The 17,694-nt window shown below is 47.6% G+C and overlaps 1 protein-coding gene across 1 annotated transcript in view; it reads right to left on the bottom strand.

Moving 5' to 3' along the window:
* Positions 1-9,729, bottom strand: part of RNF43 (ring finger protein 43) — a 60,483-nt gene extending 50,754 nt beyond the window's left edge. The window contains exon 1 of the mRNA XM_030474764.1: positions 5,685-9,729. Coding sequence (XP_030330624.1) covers positions 5,685-5,921 — 237 coding nt within the window. The 5' untranslated portion in view covers positions 5,922-9,729. The remainder of the gene's footprint in view (positions 1-5,684) is intronic.
* Positions 9,730-17,694: the final 7,965 nt, after the last annotated feature.

Raw genomic sequence — 17,694 nt, 5'->3', positions numbered from 1 at the left:
TCTTAAAGTCAGAATGAGTCTATGTCTACACGTGTCATAAATAATTCTACTGGCACAATGACCAGCACCAGATGGGGCACTGGGGAGCTGGAAGATTTAGGTTTAAAGTCCTTCCAACTTCTCCTTAAAAAGAGAACAGTTTCCTGTGACACACTTTTTTTTTGATTAGAAAAGGAGAAGACACACCACACAAAGCTCCAACTCAGCCTCTGCATGTGTGCAAAAAAGGAATGGAAGGTCAGAAACGGCTTCTAAGCTCAGCTTTTTCTAGCAGCTAACTCTAGCTGAGACTCCCTACTCTGCACCTGGATTTTAATGGCTTACCTTTCAGATACGCTTAAACCCTATCCTGATACCAATACCGTGCTAGTCACAGAATCACAGACAGGTTTGAGTTGGAAGGGACCCTAAAGCTCATCCAGTCCCAACCCCCTGCCACGGGCAATGACACCTTCCACTAGAGCAGGTTGCTCCAAGCCCCTGTGTCCAGCCTGGCCTTGAACACTGCCAGGGATGGGGCAGCCACAGCTTCTCTGGGCAGCCTGCACCAGTGCCTCAGCACCCTCACAGGGAAGAACTGCATTAATGTCCACTGCAGGTTATACTACATACAATGCCAATCCTATCCTATAGATCCAGTTCTTGAAAGAACTGTTTGGCCCAAATGATTTCTTGAACCCTACCCAATGTATTTGTATTGGGTTACTACTGCCTTTTTGAGACAATGCTTCCTATGTTTCCAAGACTGCTCTTCCTGTCCTGAGTAGCACCTATGCCACATCTAAAGATATTTTTCTTTAAGCTGTAAGAGCCATTAATCTCACTGCTGCACTTTAGTGCAATTTCCTGTTCTAAAGGTTAGTGTCAGAATTCCACTTTTTGATACTTAGGCAAAGAACTTTATTATGCTGCAGTCAACAGAAGGGGCTCAGTTGTTGCCAGCTTTTGAGTCAGTTCTTGCACATTGCTTAACACTAAGTCAAGAATATATTTCTGTGTACTCTAGTACTAGCTGTTCCAAAAGGCAGAAATTGCTTCTTTGAACTTACTCTTATTGTGCTATCTGACCAGTTTATTCACAGGTAATTTAAGTCTCCATTATCATTTGGTTAGACTTTCCCACTTCTTTGATCTCTGTCAACATTATGCACTCCACATCCCTTTGTTGATCCAGGAGCTAGTAGTATAGAAGACTACTAATATATTTACTTTCTTATGGGTTGGGAGTGTAAACCTCTATAAGCAGTTAAGTAGGTGATGATAATTCTCCAACAACATTGTGCATTGCCACATTGGAAACACTCTACATTTCCGGGATGATCATGTGGGGTTCACTGCAGCTATTTCAAGGGTTAATTATCACTGCTGTTCTGAACACGTGCATGCTTCTCTTCTGGATATAGCTATGTCTGATTTCCAGCTTCCGAGTTGTACACACCTAAACAGTGATGATTCCTCTCGTTCTCACTCATTCCACCCTAAACAGAAGATTGATTTTAAAAAAATAATTTTTAAAAATCATTCATTTCTTTGGAGAGGTGAGGAAAGAGGCTAATCCTTGCTTTTGCCATTCAGAGCCTTTAGGAGCTTGTTCTGTGCTCACAAGGGTTTTCCCTGCAGAAATAAGTTAAAACAACGTGCTCAGTGGGTAAATGAAAGTTTACTTTCTCCTACAATCACCCATATAACTGCAAAGATTATACAGAAATGAAACAGTGTTGTGAAACTTGTGACATTGGTTATATACTTTTGCCTGCTAAATAAGACTGTTCCGCTGTTCTACATATCTACGTGTTTTTTCTACACATAGGCATGTAAGGTGATCAGTGATTGAGGATTGCTTTGCCTTCTTTATAGTAAATCCAGCAGTTTATCTATCTCTTTTTAATAGCATTTTTTGCAAATTTTCCCAAACTTTTCACATTGTTTCTAGAATACTATCCCTAGAACTAGGGACTGTAATGATCCTAGCCACACCACACATGCTAATAGCATCACCCTTCCCTTGCATACAAGATTGGGGTTCTATACACTGAAATAAAGAGATACTAATGCTCACTTTTAATGATGTATAGTTGCATGTACACTTTACTAAAACAAACTTTAAATGCTGAACTATTTCTCAAATAAAAAGGTTTTTTCATCCACAATTAGACTTGCATGTGAATTCTGTTGCAATTCAATCTGGATAAATCTTCCACCTCTTCCTCTCAAGTCTCTGCAGTGGCTCACTCCTTTTCTTTCCAAGATGTTCTTTATTTTCCCATCTATCTTCAAACCAACACCATCAGCTCTCTCCAGTACAAATTGGAGACTGAGGCATGGGCAAGAAGGAAACCAAGATTCATTCCTCAAAACCCAGCTGACAGAACAACATAAATATCAGAAGCAGAGGCTGTGAAAATTTCATTAGTCATCATCAGTAAGGGAGTTGATCTGCAAATGACTCTAGGAACTGCAGTTCGGAGGGCATGAAGCATACTTCACTGCTCGTGGGCTGCCTGCTATCAGTAAGATCCAGATATGTTCTTTCCAACCTATTTGTCTGAAAGGTTTGGTTCTTCCATCTTACTACAGGGACATTTTCTTCCCTTGGACTCTTTTCAGAATAAGTCCAAGCTACTGCAGAGGGCTCAGCAGAGATGTAAAGCTCCAGCTATTTGGAAACTGCAGACTAGTTCACAACACCACTTCTCCCATGTTAAGCAATAGTTAATGCTCAGAGTATATGCTATCTGAACAAGCTTGAGCTCTGAACAAGCTTGAAGATGATTTCTGTAAGAAGTCTAAGGTGTTGGTTTTTTGACCTATAAAGCCTTAAGTGGCTCTGCCTACTTGAGAAATTCCTCTGCCTTTGCATCATCCCGCATGGAGCAGAGTGCCAGAGGTAACGCTGCCTGGGTTGAACTGGAAGGGGCAGGCAGCAGGCAGGTCCTGGGCAGTGCTGCGGATCCACCCGCTCACCCACCACTGCAAAACTGGAAATCCAGAGATCTCCCAGCAGAACTGGCCACAGGGACGAGGGGTGTGAGGAGGAGCTTGACACCAGGATTCTTTTAATATAGGTAAAGAAGATACTTTTAAAGTTAGCTTCTAAGAACAGAACACACTGTGATCAAAGTCATCTCTATAGATGGTCCTAGAGAGCACAGCAGAGAGAAATGAAACCAAGAAAATGTTCTGGTAGTACATTTGGTTGAGGCTCCATCACTTACATCCAGGATTTTCTATATCACATGAAGAATGCATTTCTAAAAATATATTGACCAGAACACTCTGAAGATAATTATAAGTTAAAGAGAACTTTATTTGAATATAGGGTTAACTCTGCACCACTTATCCTTAAGCAATCCTATTATACCACTGAACTAAGAGAGCACTGCTCCAAAAACAGGACTGGACCACCCACTCTGCTTTGCCAAGCTCAGCTCTGCAGTCTGTGTTCTCCTACGATGGGCAGGAGGGCTGATGGCATCTTACAGACACAACCAAGAAGACCTATCCAAAAATGCTTTAAACCCAAGACTTCTCAACTCATTAACCTCAAAGATAATCATGTTACGTATATAAATGGCATATAAAGAACCAATTGTGCAGGTAGGTGTGAACAGGCAGGTGAGAGTTCCAATGACACTAAAGTTGAGCACGTGGCCTAATGTTTTTGCAAGACTGGGATGCTGACGACCACAGGTAAAATGAGATGTCCCAATAAAACCTAATTAATTCAGGTGTATTTAATATCCAACTATTTAAATGCAAACTAAAAATAGTTCCTCCCATTAATTTCTTACTTATTTTGCATCTCAGTAGTTACAGCTCCATTTCCCATTTATCTTTTCCAGAGACAGAACCCACTGCAGAATCAGGACCCAAACTATTTTAAATGGCATTTTATATCCTTAGTTTCGATATGTAGCAGCAGAATTAGAAACTACACCATAAGATATACACGAGAGGTCACAGGTACACTTGACTAAGCTTTCCCAGAACGTGGTGCCTGGCACCAGACAAACATCCTGCTGCAGCAGGCACAGTCTGACCCCTGATCCCAACACTGCCATCTGAAACCAGACTCAAGTGATTTTCCTCACTGGATTCAGTGGGACATGGAATAGGAACGATCACCTGCGCACGCACAGTGGTGGAACCAAGGCCTAAAAACATATACAGTGCAGGTCAGTATCCATGTACACAAACTCAGCAGATTAGATTAGTGTTTCCCCAGCCCTCTCGTTCTGAGGATGAGTTTTAAAGAATGAAGTCCACTTGTAAATCCAACACTACTCAGGGCTCAGCATTCAAAATGCCTCATTTGTGCTGCTGCAACAGCCAGTGAGACAAAGATCCCACCATGTAGCATTGGATTTGGTTAAAAACATCCACACATCCCACAGCCAAGGTTATCACCTTCTCATTTCGAAAAGGTCCACGCTCTACACTTTGTGCTCAGTTGCAACACCACTGTAGTTTTTGTAAGGAATAAATATTGACTTTCCTGGACATTGCCTCACAACAGAACAGGACCTTGAGTACGTTTGGCTAAGATTTTTTTTTAGCCTGGTAATATAATTTTACAGCGTAGTTTTTGTTCTGAGTAGAGTGAAAAGGCGTGCAAAAACCAGGCTTTATAAATGTCATACATTGCCCATTCTCATTTGCAGACAGGTGACCATGCTCTAAAGCTGGCTTGACTGTATTTCTTATAAGACTATACAAAATTTCTTACTTTCATTTAAATTTCCCAGCTACAAATTTGATTAAGATTACAACATTTCACATTTGGGAAGTCAAGACTGGAAAAAGCCAAGCAAAAAATGAAGATTTAATATTAACACAGGCTATTCTGTTGGGTTTTGTTTTCAAGAATAAAGCACACGACTGCCAAGCAAATTCCCAACAGAAACGAGAGAGAACACACCAGGTCTCAAGAAACTGAGCTCAAAACTTGGCATAGGCAGGAGCTCGGTCTGTTCATGACCAGCTCAGCGCTGTCTTTTGGCAGCATTTGCACCTCACGGTGGGATGGTCAGATGCTCTCTTAGTACGGGTCAGAAACCAGCATTAATTTCGCTTATAAAAACACTTGGTGCTGACACCACGGGAGCTGCTGTATGGGCACAATTCAACATTCGGGTACAGGCAGTACAAAACACAACAACGAGCAGGGTCAGTAACTGAGGTGGGCAAAGCCTGGGTGTGTATTTTAGCTGTAGCAGAAGCCCAGCTACCAGCAGAAGTGTGCAGAAAAACTTATGGATTTCACACCAAAAAATAAATTATAAAATCCTGTTTTCTGTCAGGTGCTCAGTGTCCCGACCTGTGTCTCGACACGCTCAGCGTTAGAACATCAATTAAGATATGCAATAACCTCTGAGGAATCAACCGACCACATCCAAAATTCAACACTGACACAGCGCAGCTATAGACCGAGACCAAACGAAGAAGCAGCCATGTGTACGAACCCGTCCCCCTCGCAGGAGCGAGCAGGGCTGAGGGGGCAGGAACACAAAGGAACAACACACACAGGTGGACAGTTCACGTGAGAAATGCCTCCTTGCTGCAGTTAGAAAATAAAACCAAACGCCTCGAGCTGGGAGCTAAGGCAGCAAGGAGAGAAAAAGGGGGAGAGGACCAGAGGAGGACAGTAGCGCAGATGGAGCTGGATGGAATACGGCTGCTCTTACCTGGAGCAGTTTTCCTTCGGCTGGAGTCACCTCAGCAACATTTGCAAACTCCCCTTCCAGAACAATGGGCTCCACTTTCAGGGGGATCACTCTAATGATGGCTTTCTGCGCCGCCGACCTCTCCGTCTCGACCGCCGCCGCCAGCGCCAGCCCTGTGTGGCCAAGCCGGGCGTGCAGGGTCGCCATGAGCAGCCACGGCCAGAGGACAGCCAGCTGCAGCGGGGGGCCAGCACTCATGCTACCAGCTGCAGCAGCGGGCTCCGGCCACACATACCGCTCGGGAACGCGTCCTCACCCTGCGGCGGGCTCCAGCCGTCGGCAAAGCTCGTCGGGGTTCCAAGCGTGTGTCCCAGCGACGGGGAGGCGGGAGAGAGAGGAGAGAGGGGCTCAGCCACCGCCAGCGCTGCTCACCGGGACACCGCTCCGGGTCTCGCCAGCACCGCTTCTCTTCCTTGGTGCCACGTGCTCGAAGGCCGCTGGGAGCTCAAAGGCATATTTTAAACAAACAAACTGGCTAAAAAAAAAAAAAAAAAAAATTCCTAAATTGTGGGTCCCTCCCCCAGCAGAGAAATCCGGAAAGATCAGCGAAACAGGTTGCAAGCAAGAAATCAGTTCAGATAGACAGGAACACCAGGGAGCATAGGGAACTTGTCAGTCCCACAGAGATGAAGTATGGGGAGGTCTCGCCACAGACATGGTGTCCTCGTGTCTCCGGACCAAGTGTTAGGAAGATCCACAGGTCCAAAACATCTATCCCAAACACCCTTGGGAGACCTCTCAGCTTCTTGCCAGCATTTCCCACACAGGCAGCTCAAGCTCTCTGCCTTGAATGTTGTCGGCAGTTACCAGTCTTCTTCCCAGAAACAATGCAGGAGAGATTTCTTGGATTTATGGTGAAAAGAACGTTTGCTCCAGTACCGTTCTCTTGCAAACCGAGCTGATCCCTTCCATCCTTCTCCTGCCACAAGCACTTCATTCAAATTTGGAGCTCAACTTTACCTCTCTCCCAGCAATCCACATCCAGAGCCGGAGTGCGGGTGCAGTTCTCCAGACTAATCAATAAAGCACAGAGCTTCTCTTCATAGCTTCAAGTTCCCAGGAAACAAAAAGGCCCCAAAACACTTCAAAAGTTTAGATGCCAAATGGGTATAAAGCACAAAGTGACAGCATATCTGGTTCCTCTTCCACTATTTCTGTGCAGCCACTTCCAAACGCACATGAAGAACCCAACTAAAGGCCCCACAGAATAAAATAAGAAGTTCTCTGGTCTGTGCGCAGGTCCCACGAAACATCTCGAGGAGGAGACTTCATACCTGGGAGGATTCGGGCAGAGGATGTTGTCAATTAAAGCCAAATTTACAGCGATTGCTGCTATGGGGAGAAAAAGGGATTGGAAAGAAAAAGCAAAGAGAAAAGCTCCGCAAACCTGTTGGGCTGCTGCCGGCTGGAGGCCACCGGAGCCGGGAAACGCTGCTGTAAATCCTGGGCAAAAGTGGTTTCTAGTAGCTTGAGAAAAGCGCGTGGGTCTGGTGATGGTCTTAAATTCAAAAATAGAACCTAAAACCTGTGGTATTTCTAATAAACGCGACGGTTAAGAGAAGAGCGAGAGCTCCCTTTCTCCCGCCGGCAGGCAGCACGCAGGTAGGTAGGTGCGAGTGAAGCTCCGCAGCCCGAGAGAGGCTCCAGCGAGATTCCAGGAGAACGTTCCTGCCGACAGAGAGCTCCGGGCCGGAACGGCTGAAGGCGACGTGTACGCAGGCACCCACCGAGCCGGGGAACGGAGCCGAAGCGCCTCGGGAAGGCTCCTGCAGCGCGCCGGGTGCTGCTCCCGCCGCAGGACGGGGCTGCCGGCTCCGGGCGCACGGCGGCCGGGCCGGAATGGGCCGGGAGCGGCGGGGGGGGCGGGCTGCGGGCGCGGCGGGGGGCTGCGGCCGCCGGACACCGGCTCCGCGGAGGCCACTCCTCGGCCGAGCGCGGGGCGGGGCGGGGCGGGGCGGGGCGGGGCGGCAGGGCCCGCGGGGCGGTGGCGGCCGCGCTCTCCTACCTGTGACACACAGCGAGGGTGGAGCCGCCGCCGCGGCCGGGGCCGGGGCCTCGGGCTCCCCCTCCCGCCGCACCGCCCGCCTGCAGCGCGCCACCGGCGGCTGTGGGGGGACCCTGCCCCGGAGCAGCCTCACCCGCACCTTCCACTAGAGCAGCTCGCTCGAAGCCCCTGTGTCCAACCTGGCCTTGAACACTGCCAGGGATGGGGCAGCCACAGCTTCTCTGGGCACCCTGTGCCAGCGCCTCAGCACCCTCACAGGGAAGAACTTCTGCCTAAGAGATCATCTCAGTTTACCTTTGTGTAGATCTATCTGGTGGTAAGAGTGGTAGCAACATTGATTAAAACATGAAGCCTTTATTTCAACTGGGACACTCCATCATTTGTAATTACAACACAGAGAAAAGAGAAACGCAACGTCCATTGCAGTTAAAAAAAAGTTTATTGCAGATTGCTGCAACGCTGCTCCTGAGCAGAGAGAAAGAACATCCCTGGGTAAAACAAATCCCTCTCTGTTCCCTTTAACAAGAATAGAGCTAAAAATGTCTTATCACAGAAGTTACTTATTCCTATGTATTACCCACATGTGTAAACTGAAAGCGCTGTACCGCAGGAGATCCTGCTCCAGAACCTTTTAAAATTAGCATAGTAAAACATTCTAGCACTAAGATTTCCTCACGTGTCTTCCCACCAAGACAGAAGCACAGCTAGTCAAACCTTAAGATCGACTATAGCTATAAATACAGTATCCAAGAAGTGAACCAATTATTTGGAAGACCTATTTAAACCAAAGTTCTAAACCAACAAATACCTTATTACAGATACTCTCAGAATCAAAGAGAATTGTTAAAACAGTAGAATTTTGCACTAATGACAAAGATTGGCTTTTGTTACTTGACAGGTAGAAAAATGTAGAAAATGGAATGGAAGAGCTGTGAAAACTGGAGTGATTCATTCCCTCCAGAGCTCAGCTGGAAGCCAGTTCCGATCCCATCACCCCTGCACTTGTCCAGTTTGATCCAAGTCCATTCTTCTTTCATGGGGTGAGCAAGGGAGTCAGCTTCAGAGTCTCAAATGTGGAGCAGTGGGGACAGGTGCCACAAGGTGTCCCGCCCAGTGATGTGTGTTCGGCCGCCGTGGAAGCTATCACATTCCATATTATACAGCATCACACAGCTTCATTCCCTGGCTCTTCTCACCCAAAATCAAACCCCCTTGAGGTACACACCGGACTTGCCATCCCCCCACATTACCCACCAAGTGCACCCAGGGCCTTGAGCAAAAGCAATCCCACAAGTGGGTTTGCCTTTGCCTGAGGCAGGAACAACCCAGACTTTTCCCCAGCAGATTCTTTACATGCACCACAGGAAAGTTTCCCCCTCTATGGGATGCAAAAGTTCTGACTGGGCTGTGCGAGCCTGTTGGCAGATCCCGTGGTGTTGACCAACCAGGTGGCTTTTGCTAAACATGTATCCCAATGGTCGAAAGTCCCACCACCCATTGCTCTCAGTGTGGTTTTTAGCAGCCCATTGTACCATTGGATTTTCCCAGAGGCTGGTGCATGGCAGGGGATGTGATATACCCACTCGATGCCATGCTCTTTGGCCCAGGTGTCTATGGGGTTGTTCTGCAAATGAGTCCCATTGTCTGACTCAATTCTCTCTGGGGTGCCGTGTTCCCACAAGACTTGTTTCTCAAGGCCCAGGATAGTGTTCTGGGCAGTGGCGTGGGGCACACAATGTGTGCAGGCAACCGGTGTTTGCTTTCACCATGGCACTTGCTCTGGCAGGTTGGTGGGAGCGTGATATAGGCAATGTGCCAGGCCTCTCCGTATTTGTAATTCAGCCATCGTCCTCCATACCAGAGAGGCTTTAACTGCTTGTCTTGCTTAATGGCAGCACATGTTTCTCGATCATGAATAACCTGGGCGATAGTGTCCATGGTCAAGTCCACCCCTCAATCACAAGCCCATCTATGTGTTGCATCATTGCCTTGATGGGCTTGAGGTGTCATGGGCCCACTGGGCTAAACATAATTCACCCTGATGTTGCCAATCTAAATCCATCTGAGCCACTTCAATCTTAGCAGCTTGATCCACGTGTTGGTTGTTCTGATGTTCCTCAGTGGCTCAACTGTGCCATAGTGCAGCAGCCAAGATGGGTTCCCCTCTGTGTTGCCAGCCATCCAGCTGGCCTTAGACACTGCTGAATGAGAAACATGGCCAGTACTTTGTCTCTCTACTGGCTCATGGGTGGTGGTAAATGCCCTGTGGGGGTGGTTGCAGCAATGGAAGCAGAGCAACTGACAACACAGAGGTAAACCCATCTGGGCTGCTGCACTGTGGCAAGATGTCACTGCCCGGGTGCAGAACCTGGTGGTGAAGGTACGCCATGTAGATGCTCATGTAACCAAGAGTCGGGCCACTGAGGAACACTAGAACAACCAAGAAGTTGTTGCTCAGGGGCCCATTTGACATCGTTCTTCTTCTGGGTCACGTGATAGAGAGGGCTTACAACCAGGCTGTAATTAGGGATGTGCATTCTCCAGAACCCTACAACACCTCAGAAAGCTTGTGTTTCTTTCTTAGTAGCTGGTGGAGATGTTAGATAACAAGCTGTTATCTTGTTGATGACATCTGTGGGGATCAGGTGACATCCATCTTGCCATTTTCTTCCCCAAAACTGAATCTCCTGTGCAGCTCCCTGACCTTACTTTGTTTTATTTTCTTCCCTTTCTCAAAAGCTTCTGCTGCTGTGTTGCCCCACATGCTGATACAATGTATTGCCGGTGTTCTGGAGCTTGTCCCTGTTCCAGTGCAGCCTGAAACAGCCTATGGCAGATTGTAGGGCTGTGTTTCCACCCCGGGGGGCAGTCGATTCCAAGTGTACTGGATGCCCCTCCAAGTAACAGCAAACTGGCCTGTTGCTGGGGTTGGAGCAGCTGCAGTGTCTATTGTTAGGGTTGGAGTAGCTGCAGTGCCTATCAAAGGAGTTGGAGTAGCCACAGTGCTAGTCACTGGGGCTGGAGTACCCACAGTGCCTGTCGCTTGGGTTGGAATAGCCATAGTGCCTGTCACAGCAGTTGGAGTACCTGCAGTGTCTGTTGTTAGGGTTGGAGTAGCTGCACTGCCTGTCGCAGGCAGTCGGAGTAGTTGCAGTGCTCGTTGCTGGTGTTGGAGTAACTGCAGCACTTGTTGCTGCCGTTGGAGTAGCTGCAGTGCTTATTGCTGATGTTGGAGTAGCTGCAGTGCCTGTCACAGTGGTTGTAGGAGCTGCAGTGCCTCTTGCTGGTGTTGGGAGTAGCCGCAGTGCTTGTTGCTGGTGCTGGAGTAGCCACAGTGCCTCTTGCTGGCGTTGGAGTAGCCACAGTGCCTCTTGCTGGCATTGGAGTAGCCACAGGGCCTCTTGCTGGTGTTGGAGTAGCCGAAGTGCTCGTTACTGGTGTTGGAGTAGCCACAGTGCCTCTTGCTGGCACTGGAGTAGCCACAGTGCCTCCTGCTGGTGTTGGAGTAGCTGCAGTGCTCGTTACTGGTGGTGGAGTAGCTGCAGTGCCTGTGACTGTGGTTGTAGGAGCTGCAGTGCCTCTCACTGGTGTTGGAGTAGCCACAGTGCCTCTTGCTGGCATTGGAGTAGCTGCAGTGCCTGTTGCTGGTGTTGGAGTAATCACAGTGTCTGCTCTGGGGTTGGAGTAGCCACAGTGCTGGTCACTGGGCTTGGTGTAGCCACGGTGTCATCAGGTCCAGCGACCTTCTCCTCTCCTTGAGAGTACTGGATAGTGCTGAGCAGGGCTCGATGGACACGGTCCAGGCCCCAGCACGTTGCAGTGATTTTGCCTCTCTGCTATTGCCAGGACGATGCTTTTTCCAGCCATTTGAGTCATTTTTCTGGGTTCTGCACTTGTTCAGGGCTGAAGTTCCAAAGCACTGGAGGTGCCACTGGCCTAGGAGCTTGCCCATCCTGTCCCACACACCCTGCCACTCAGAACTGCCCAGCCTCGGGGAAGATCTCTTGGTGGTATTCTGAGAGAGTTGTTTATCCTTAAACCAGACTGAGCCATGAGCAGCAACATGCTGGCTCCCAGCCAAAAGAGCAGGTTGGTTTCAAGGGCATTCAAAAGAGAGTCACAATCTCTGAAATTCTCAAATGCTGCTGTAAAGAGGCTGCTGGGGAGGGGGAAATGTGGGGGGACATCTCCTCCATAGGTTGGCTCTTTGAGGAGAAAAGGCAAGAGGTATCATTACTAATAGTTCCCACTACATGGCTCCCAAAGTACAGAGGTGATGGCAACGCTGAGAACACAGCTCAGAAGAACAAATTCTAGGCGTAACATTTCATCCTTTGTCTTAACATCAAGACAGAAACACAGCTCTTCAAACCTTGAGATCGACTATTGCTATAAATAACTATATAGTTATAAATAACTATAAAGTTAAAGCTATAAATAATGTATAAAGTTATAAATAACAGATAAAGTTATAAATAAAGCTATAAAGCTATAAATAACTTCCAAGTGAGCAAATGTGACAGAAGAGGTGTGACCCCGAACCCAGGTGCCAGTTGTGTATGGCGCGCTGCTGCCGTACTCTCGGGAGGGAACCCACATGTTCACACACTCCTCACTCTGGTGTCTTTCTCTGGGAAGCAGCCCCGCTTGCAGGCTGCACATCCCAGCTCCTGGGGATCTAGGAAGCAAAGAACACTGAGTAAGTCTCAGGCCTTGCCTACGGCTCTCTTGGCAGCACACACAGCAACTGTGCTGTCACCAGGAACAGGAAAATCTGGCCCAAAGGCAGCCTGTGCCTTGAGAATTTGAGGCCAACTCTTTAGAACAGGAATTCTTCCAACGTTTCAAAGCTGTCGACAGAAACACAGCAAAAAATGAAATGTGCTCCCGTCCTTCAAGCTCTATTTTTTATCTCTGCATTTGCCACCATGGACACCAGCTGCCAAACATCAATTGCTATCAGACCCTGGTGCTAGCTGCAGAAATGATCTGTGCTACCAGGAAGTCATTGATAAAGAATTCTCAGTTCTGCATTTTAAACAAAAGCCTGTCTGTTCTCAAGATGGCATCCAACCTTTTCTCTTAGCTTCCTGACACGAAGACTTTTCTCCTTACTGAAATGTTTGAAAGAAATGGGCATTTGGAGCTGCATTATTAACAAGCATCAGTATCTGGAACCTAGAAACTACCCTTTGAAGCGAGCAACAGCTCTTCAAACTCTACAATCAGCTCTTGGATGAACAGCTGAGAGGAAAACAGCTTCCCACAAGACTTGAAGGCTGCACCAGCCTCTCCTCTAGGATGGGCCCAAAGGACTTTCCATGTCCTCTTACATCTCTCTAACCTGTGGCCATTTGGGTGTCACCTGTAGACTGGTGACTTGCTTGGCCTCAGATCTTCTGCTGCTTGTTTTATTCATGTCTTTAAGCACAAGTATCAGCATACTGGTACAAAATTTATTTAGTGATCTGAGCCAAAAAGGTTGGACTTGTGCACTAACTTCATCAGCATGGTGGGATTTTGCCCTCTTACTTCAACAGTCTCCTCAGTAGTCAGTGTTTCTTTCGTGGCACTGTCACCCTCCAGCAAACATATCTCTGGACTTCATCTCAGTGTTGTGTATTGTGACATCCAGGATCTGACACAACTCCCACAACTTCAGCTTTTATTGACTGATCTCATTTTTACCCTTTTCCACAGAAGGCTACTTAGCGCCAGCATATCCAGAGAAGCATGTTGGGAAGGACACTAAGAGCTTCTACAAGTGGAACATTTTAACCAAAGGCCCAATGAGGTACTTACACTGCAGACAATAACTCAGCTCTTCTGATCTCCCCTTTCTGGAAGAGTTTCAGAGCAGCTGCCTTGGCCATCTCTAAAAAATGGAGAATCTCTTACCAGGGACTTACCCTCATGGGAGCTGTGTCTTCTTTTCCTGCTGTGAGGTTTTACAGGTGACCCTGGCTCTTCTACAGGTTTGCTCACTGGCTCGCTTCCTGAAGTCAACTGTCTCTCTTCTGTCACTGAGTCACATTGAACACTAGTATTCTCCTATAAAAAAACACCAAACAAATAAAGAGACAAAGAAATGAAACCAAAGATCCCGCAATATTTTCTTCTTATGGCTGTAGGGACAAAACAAGAACCGTTCTCCACTCCAAATGGACACCTGTCAAGTGCTAAGTGCTGCCTAGATGGTTTGCATGGCAAGTGTTTGGAACTCAGAATTCAGGTTGCCAAATTGAAACTAGAATCCACAAATTTAGGGGACATGTCCTCACCACCTGAACTTTGCCCTCACTTATCAAACCAGCTACAAAAAATAAGCTAGAAGAACTCCAGTACCAACCTGTGCTGCTTGCTTTTTGGAGCCCTCTGCTGCTGCTCCAGATGTGTTTTGCAGGCAACCATTTCCTGACCTGCTCCACTGCCATGGGCATGTGGCAAAACTCTGTAGGGGAAAAAAAAAAAAGAAAAAAGCCAACCAGCCAAGTGATGTTTTTGTTCCACTGAGGAAGTCAAAGCCCAGAGTTAAGCGCTTGGAGTTTATCTCTAGACAGAAAGACCTTCTCTCTATCACCTGTTCTAGAGTATAAATCTCTTCTGCAATAGCCTATAGAATCAATACCCTGAAGGTGAAGTCAACTGTCTTCAGAGCCTGCAATGTTTCCTTCTAGTCAGGCAAAATGAAGCTTTTGACAACTGCTACGTGTGAGTTTACAGAAGCCAAAAGCTCATCACACGTGCTAATGAGGTACCAGTGATGCCAAACCTCACAGTTCCCACCTTGAGTCTGTCTTTACTCAGTGTTAAATATACAAAAGGCAATGCCTGTGCACAGTAATAGAAATACAACCACATTCTTTGACAAAGTTGTGTCATAACAGTCCAAAAGGCCTGTGCAAATACAGAAACTGAATACTCTGGGGAGAGCCAGTACCCCCCAACACGCCTCCTGCTCCTGCAGGATACCCACTGCACTGTGCTATTTGTTCTTGGAAACGTGCTGTCTGCGTGTATGGCATGAGGACTGCTAACAAGGCCTTGTGAAAACCCTTTGGCTAGCAATGCCTTTATCTAACATCTGAACCACAACTCCTGGGTGTAAAAACTAACAGGAGGAAGGAGGACTGTAGTTCACTAACTTTGCCAGCCAGAACCCACATTTCACAAGTGATGAGCTAAACCTCTCCATTCCTGGGCACATTTACCTCCCTTTAGCCCTTACCTGCTCTGCACTGAACAGTCCTTCCAGAACAAACATTTCAGGGGGCTGAGCTGGGCAGTGATCCAGTTGTTTTCTCCATTCTTCAGGGGCTTCCTGTGTGGCCACAGGTTCTGGTGCCATTGCAGGAGCAGCTGCAGCACGTTCTACAGATGCAATGTCATAGGGAACAAAAAGAAGTTCTCCATCATAGCCTTCTGCAGAAGTTAATGCTTGAGCTGCTTCCATCAGAAATGATGTGTCTGCAGCTGCAGGAGTCAGAGGTGCCAGCTGACGTCCCTCAACGGCAGACGGGCTGTCGCTGTTCCCGCTATTAACCAGCAGTGGCTGACTTCTGAGCAGTGGCTGACTGTCTGAGGGGCTGACATCTCGCTCTCCACAGGTTCCAGTGTCACTATTTCAGTGTTGGGTGGTGAAAGCCTCTTATCCAGAATCTGAAGCATTGCTTCAAGACTTAATTCCTCCATCATCTTGTCTTCCTAAGAAGCCCCGCCAGAGGGCAGGCATTCAGCTGCAGAAGGTGGCTGCACTGGTGGACTCTGGGAGAAACAAAATACAGGGAACGTTTATACCACAAACTCACAATGATTGATTAGTCAGGGCTGATGGTATTACTGTTTCTAAAGACTGTGCAGGTGGTTTCTGGTGATCAGTACACAAGCAGTGTAGGATGAGCAATGCTGTAGCTGCCCCTATCCCTCAGCAGAAGCTTGGGGAAGTGTCTGCCCCAGAGCACACACAAGGTAAACTGATAATTGGCCAGAGCTCAATGAGATCCACAGGCAAAGCGCTGTCTTCTGTACCGCCTGCACAGCCCCTGCCACCCTGCTCCAGGAGGAATGATCCAGGCTACACTAGGGCCTGGAAACCTCAAGTCCTTTTGAGCCGTTCTATACAATACTCGTGTTGTCCTGCTCAGAGGCAGCCAGGGACTGTCCTGGCAGCACTGGTTTACGCCCCTACTTGCCTCTGGGCTGCTCACACGGAGGGGACCTTCCAGCAATCTCTGCCCAGATGCATCAGCAGCTTTTGACTGGCACTTCCCTAGTTGCAGCTGCATAATCCAAGCAACCACTAACCAGGAAGTGGTTAACCAGTAAGTTACCAGGCCAGTTACTGGTTCAGTAACCAGTACATCTCTTCTAACTCCATGGACTTGCTTGTCCAAGCAACCGGTTTTTACTAGACCCTTTGGACAGTATTTTTCTATTACCCTTTCAATCTAACCACACCACCACCCCTGACAACTCCTTTGGGACCATTTGCTATCCCAGACACTGATCTCAGCCTTCTGAGATGAGCAATTATGTGTTTGTGGCTTCCCGACACTCAGACTGATCCTCATGTGCTGGAGGGAAAAGCAGCTCACAATGGAAGTGTGAGGACAAAGATGCACTGCGTGAAAAAGAAATACCAGCCTATCAATGGCAGGACTGGCTGTTGGCTATTTCTAGCCTTACAGCAACATGTTATCCTGGCCATAACCGGCCCAGACTGGTAAGTTCAGATGAAAAAAGAAAAACATGCAATAAAGACAAAAGGTTGATATTTGCAAGACAAGAAACTGGATGATCAGGCTTGTATAGTTCAACCCTTTTGCAACACACACAAGCAGAACTTGTTTTGCTTGTCCTCTGGGAGGAAAACAATTACAAGCATATGCATGCTGCTGGAATGCAAAAGGAAGCCCTGGCATTTGTACTGAGGTTCTTCTGCTATTTTATAAGCCAGGCCACCCAATAAGGTGCAATTGCCACCAGAATTCCAGAAAGCATTAACAGGAAGTACTGGAGTTCTCTTTAATAGGACATTTCTGAGGTGGGGCCAATTCCAAAAGTCACCTTAGTTTTTCTCATTCACCCAATGAAACTCAGGACTGCCACAAGCTGTTTGGGACAGAAAAGTGCAGCTGGTTCCAGGATTTCCATAACATTAAAGAATCTCCTTTTGCACAGGCAAGGACATTCTTCACAGATAAATGGAGATTTGTGAACTAAAGTGAATTCTGGTGCAGCCAAACATAACACTCTGACAGCAAAAAACACTCCAGCAATGAGGACACCCGTGATGCTGCTGCCCTCACACCTTACCTGCATGACATCACTGCCCCTGCCATGTTAGGTGCTGCTTCGAAATGGGGATTGGGAAACCCCGTGACTTGCCCTTTTTCCAGCAGATCCATTCCCAAAGTTCTCTCCTTCCTGCCACACACCCAGAACCCTGCAGTCCATGTGTGGGGTCTCCTCCGCTTCCCCCTGCTCTCCATGCACTGCACTCACCTGCACAAAGCCGCAGCTGGTGTACGCCGGAGCCGCAGCATGGGCACTGGCAGTCAGAGGCTCTCCCTGGGCAGGGGCTGGAGGACACTGCAGCGTGGCTGGAGAATTCAAACACAGGGATCAGACTGCCAGAACTGGTGTCCAGTGTGCACAGTTCTACTGCTCACTTGGATTAAACGCTGCACTAATCACAGAGTAAACTCAATGCCTGAAATGGGTTATGACCTCCCCAGTGATTGTAAGACTGATTTCTTCACCTTAAAACATATTGATTCTGACATATGTGTACGTAGATTACAAATATGTATTGTAAAAGTGATCTACATGCTCAGAGAAACTTCATAGTCACGGTCTTCTGGATCTTAAGATCACCTTTTTGATTTGGCCGCTTGACTATCTCATCACAACAAACCACAGAAAGTGGATTCACACAGGAAGGGCCTGGATGTTCACACTCACAAG

Source organism: Strigops habroptila (genome assembly GCF_004027225.2).
Source record: "Strigops habroptila isolate Jane chromosome 13 unlocalized genomic scaffold, bStrHab1.2.pri S16, whole genome shotgun sequence".
Classification (NCBI taxonomy): Eukaryota; Metazoa; Chordata; class Aves; order Psittaciformes; family Psittacidae; genus Strigops; species Strigops habroptila.
The sequence above is the reverse complement of the archived record's forward strand: the minus strand, read 5'-3'. Positions and strand labels throughout refer to the sequence as shown.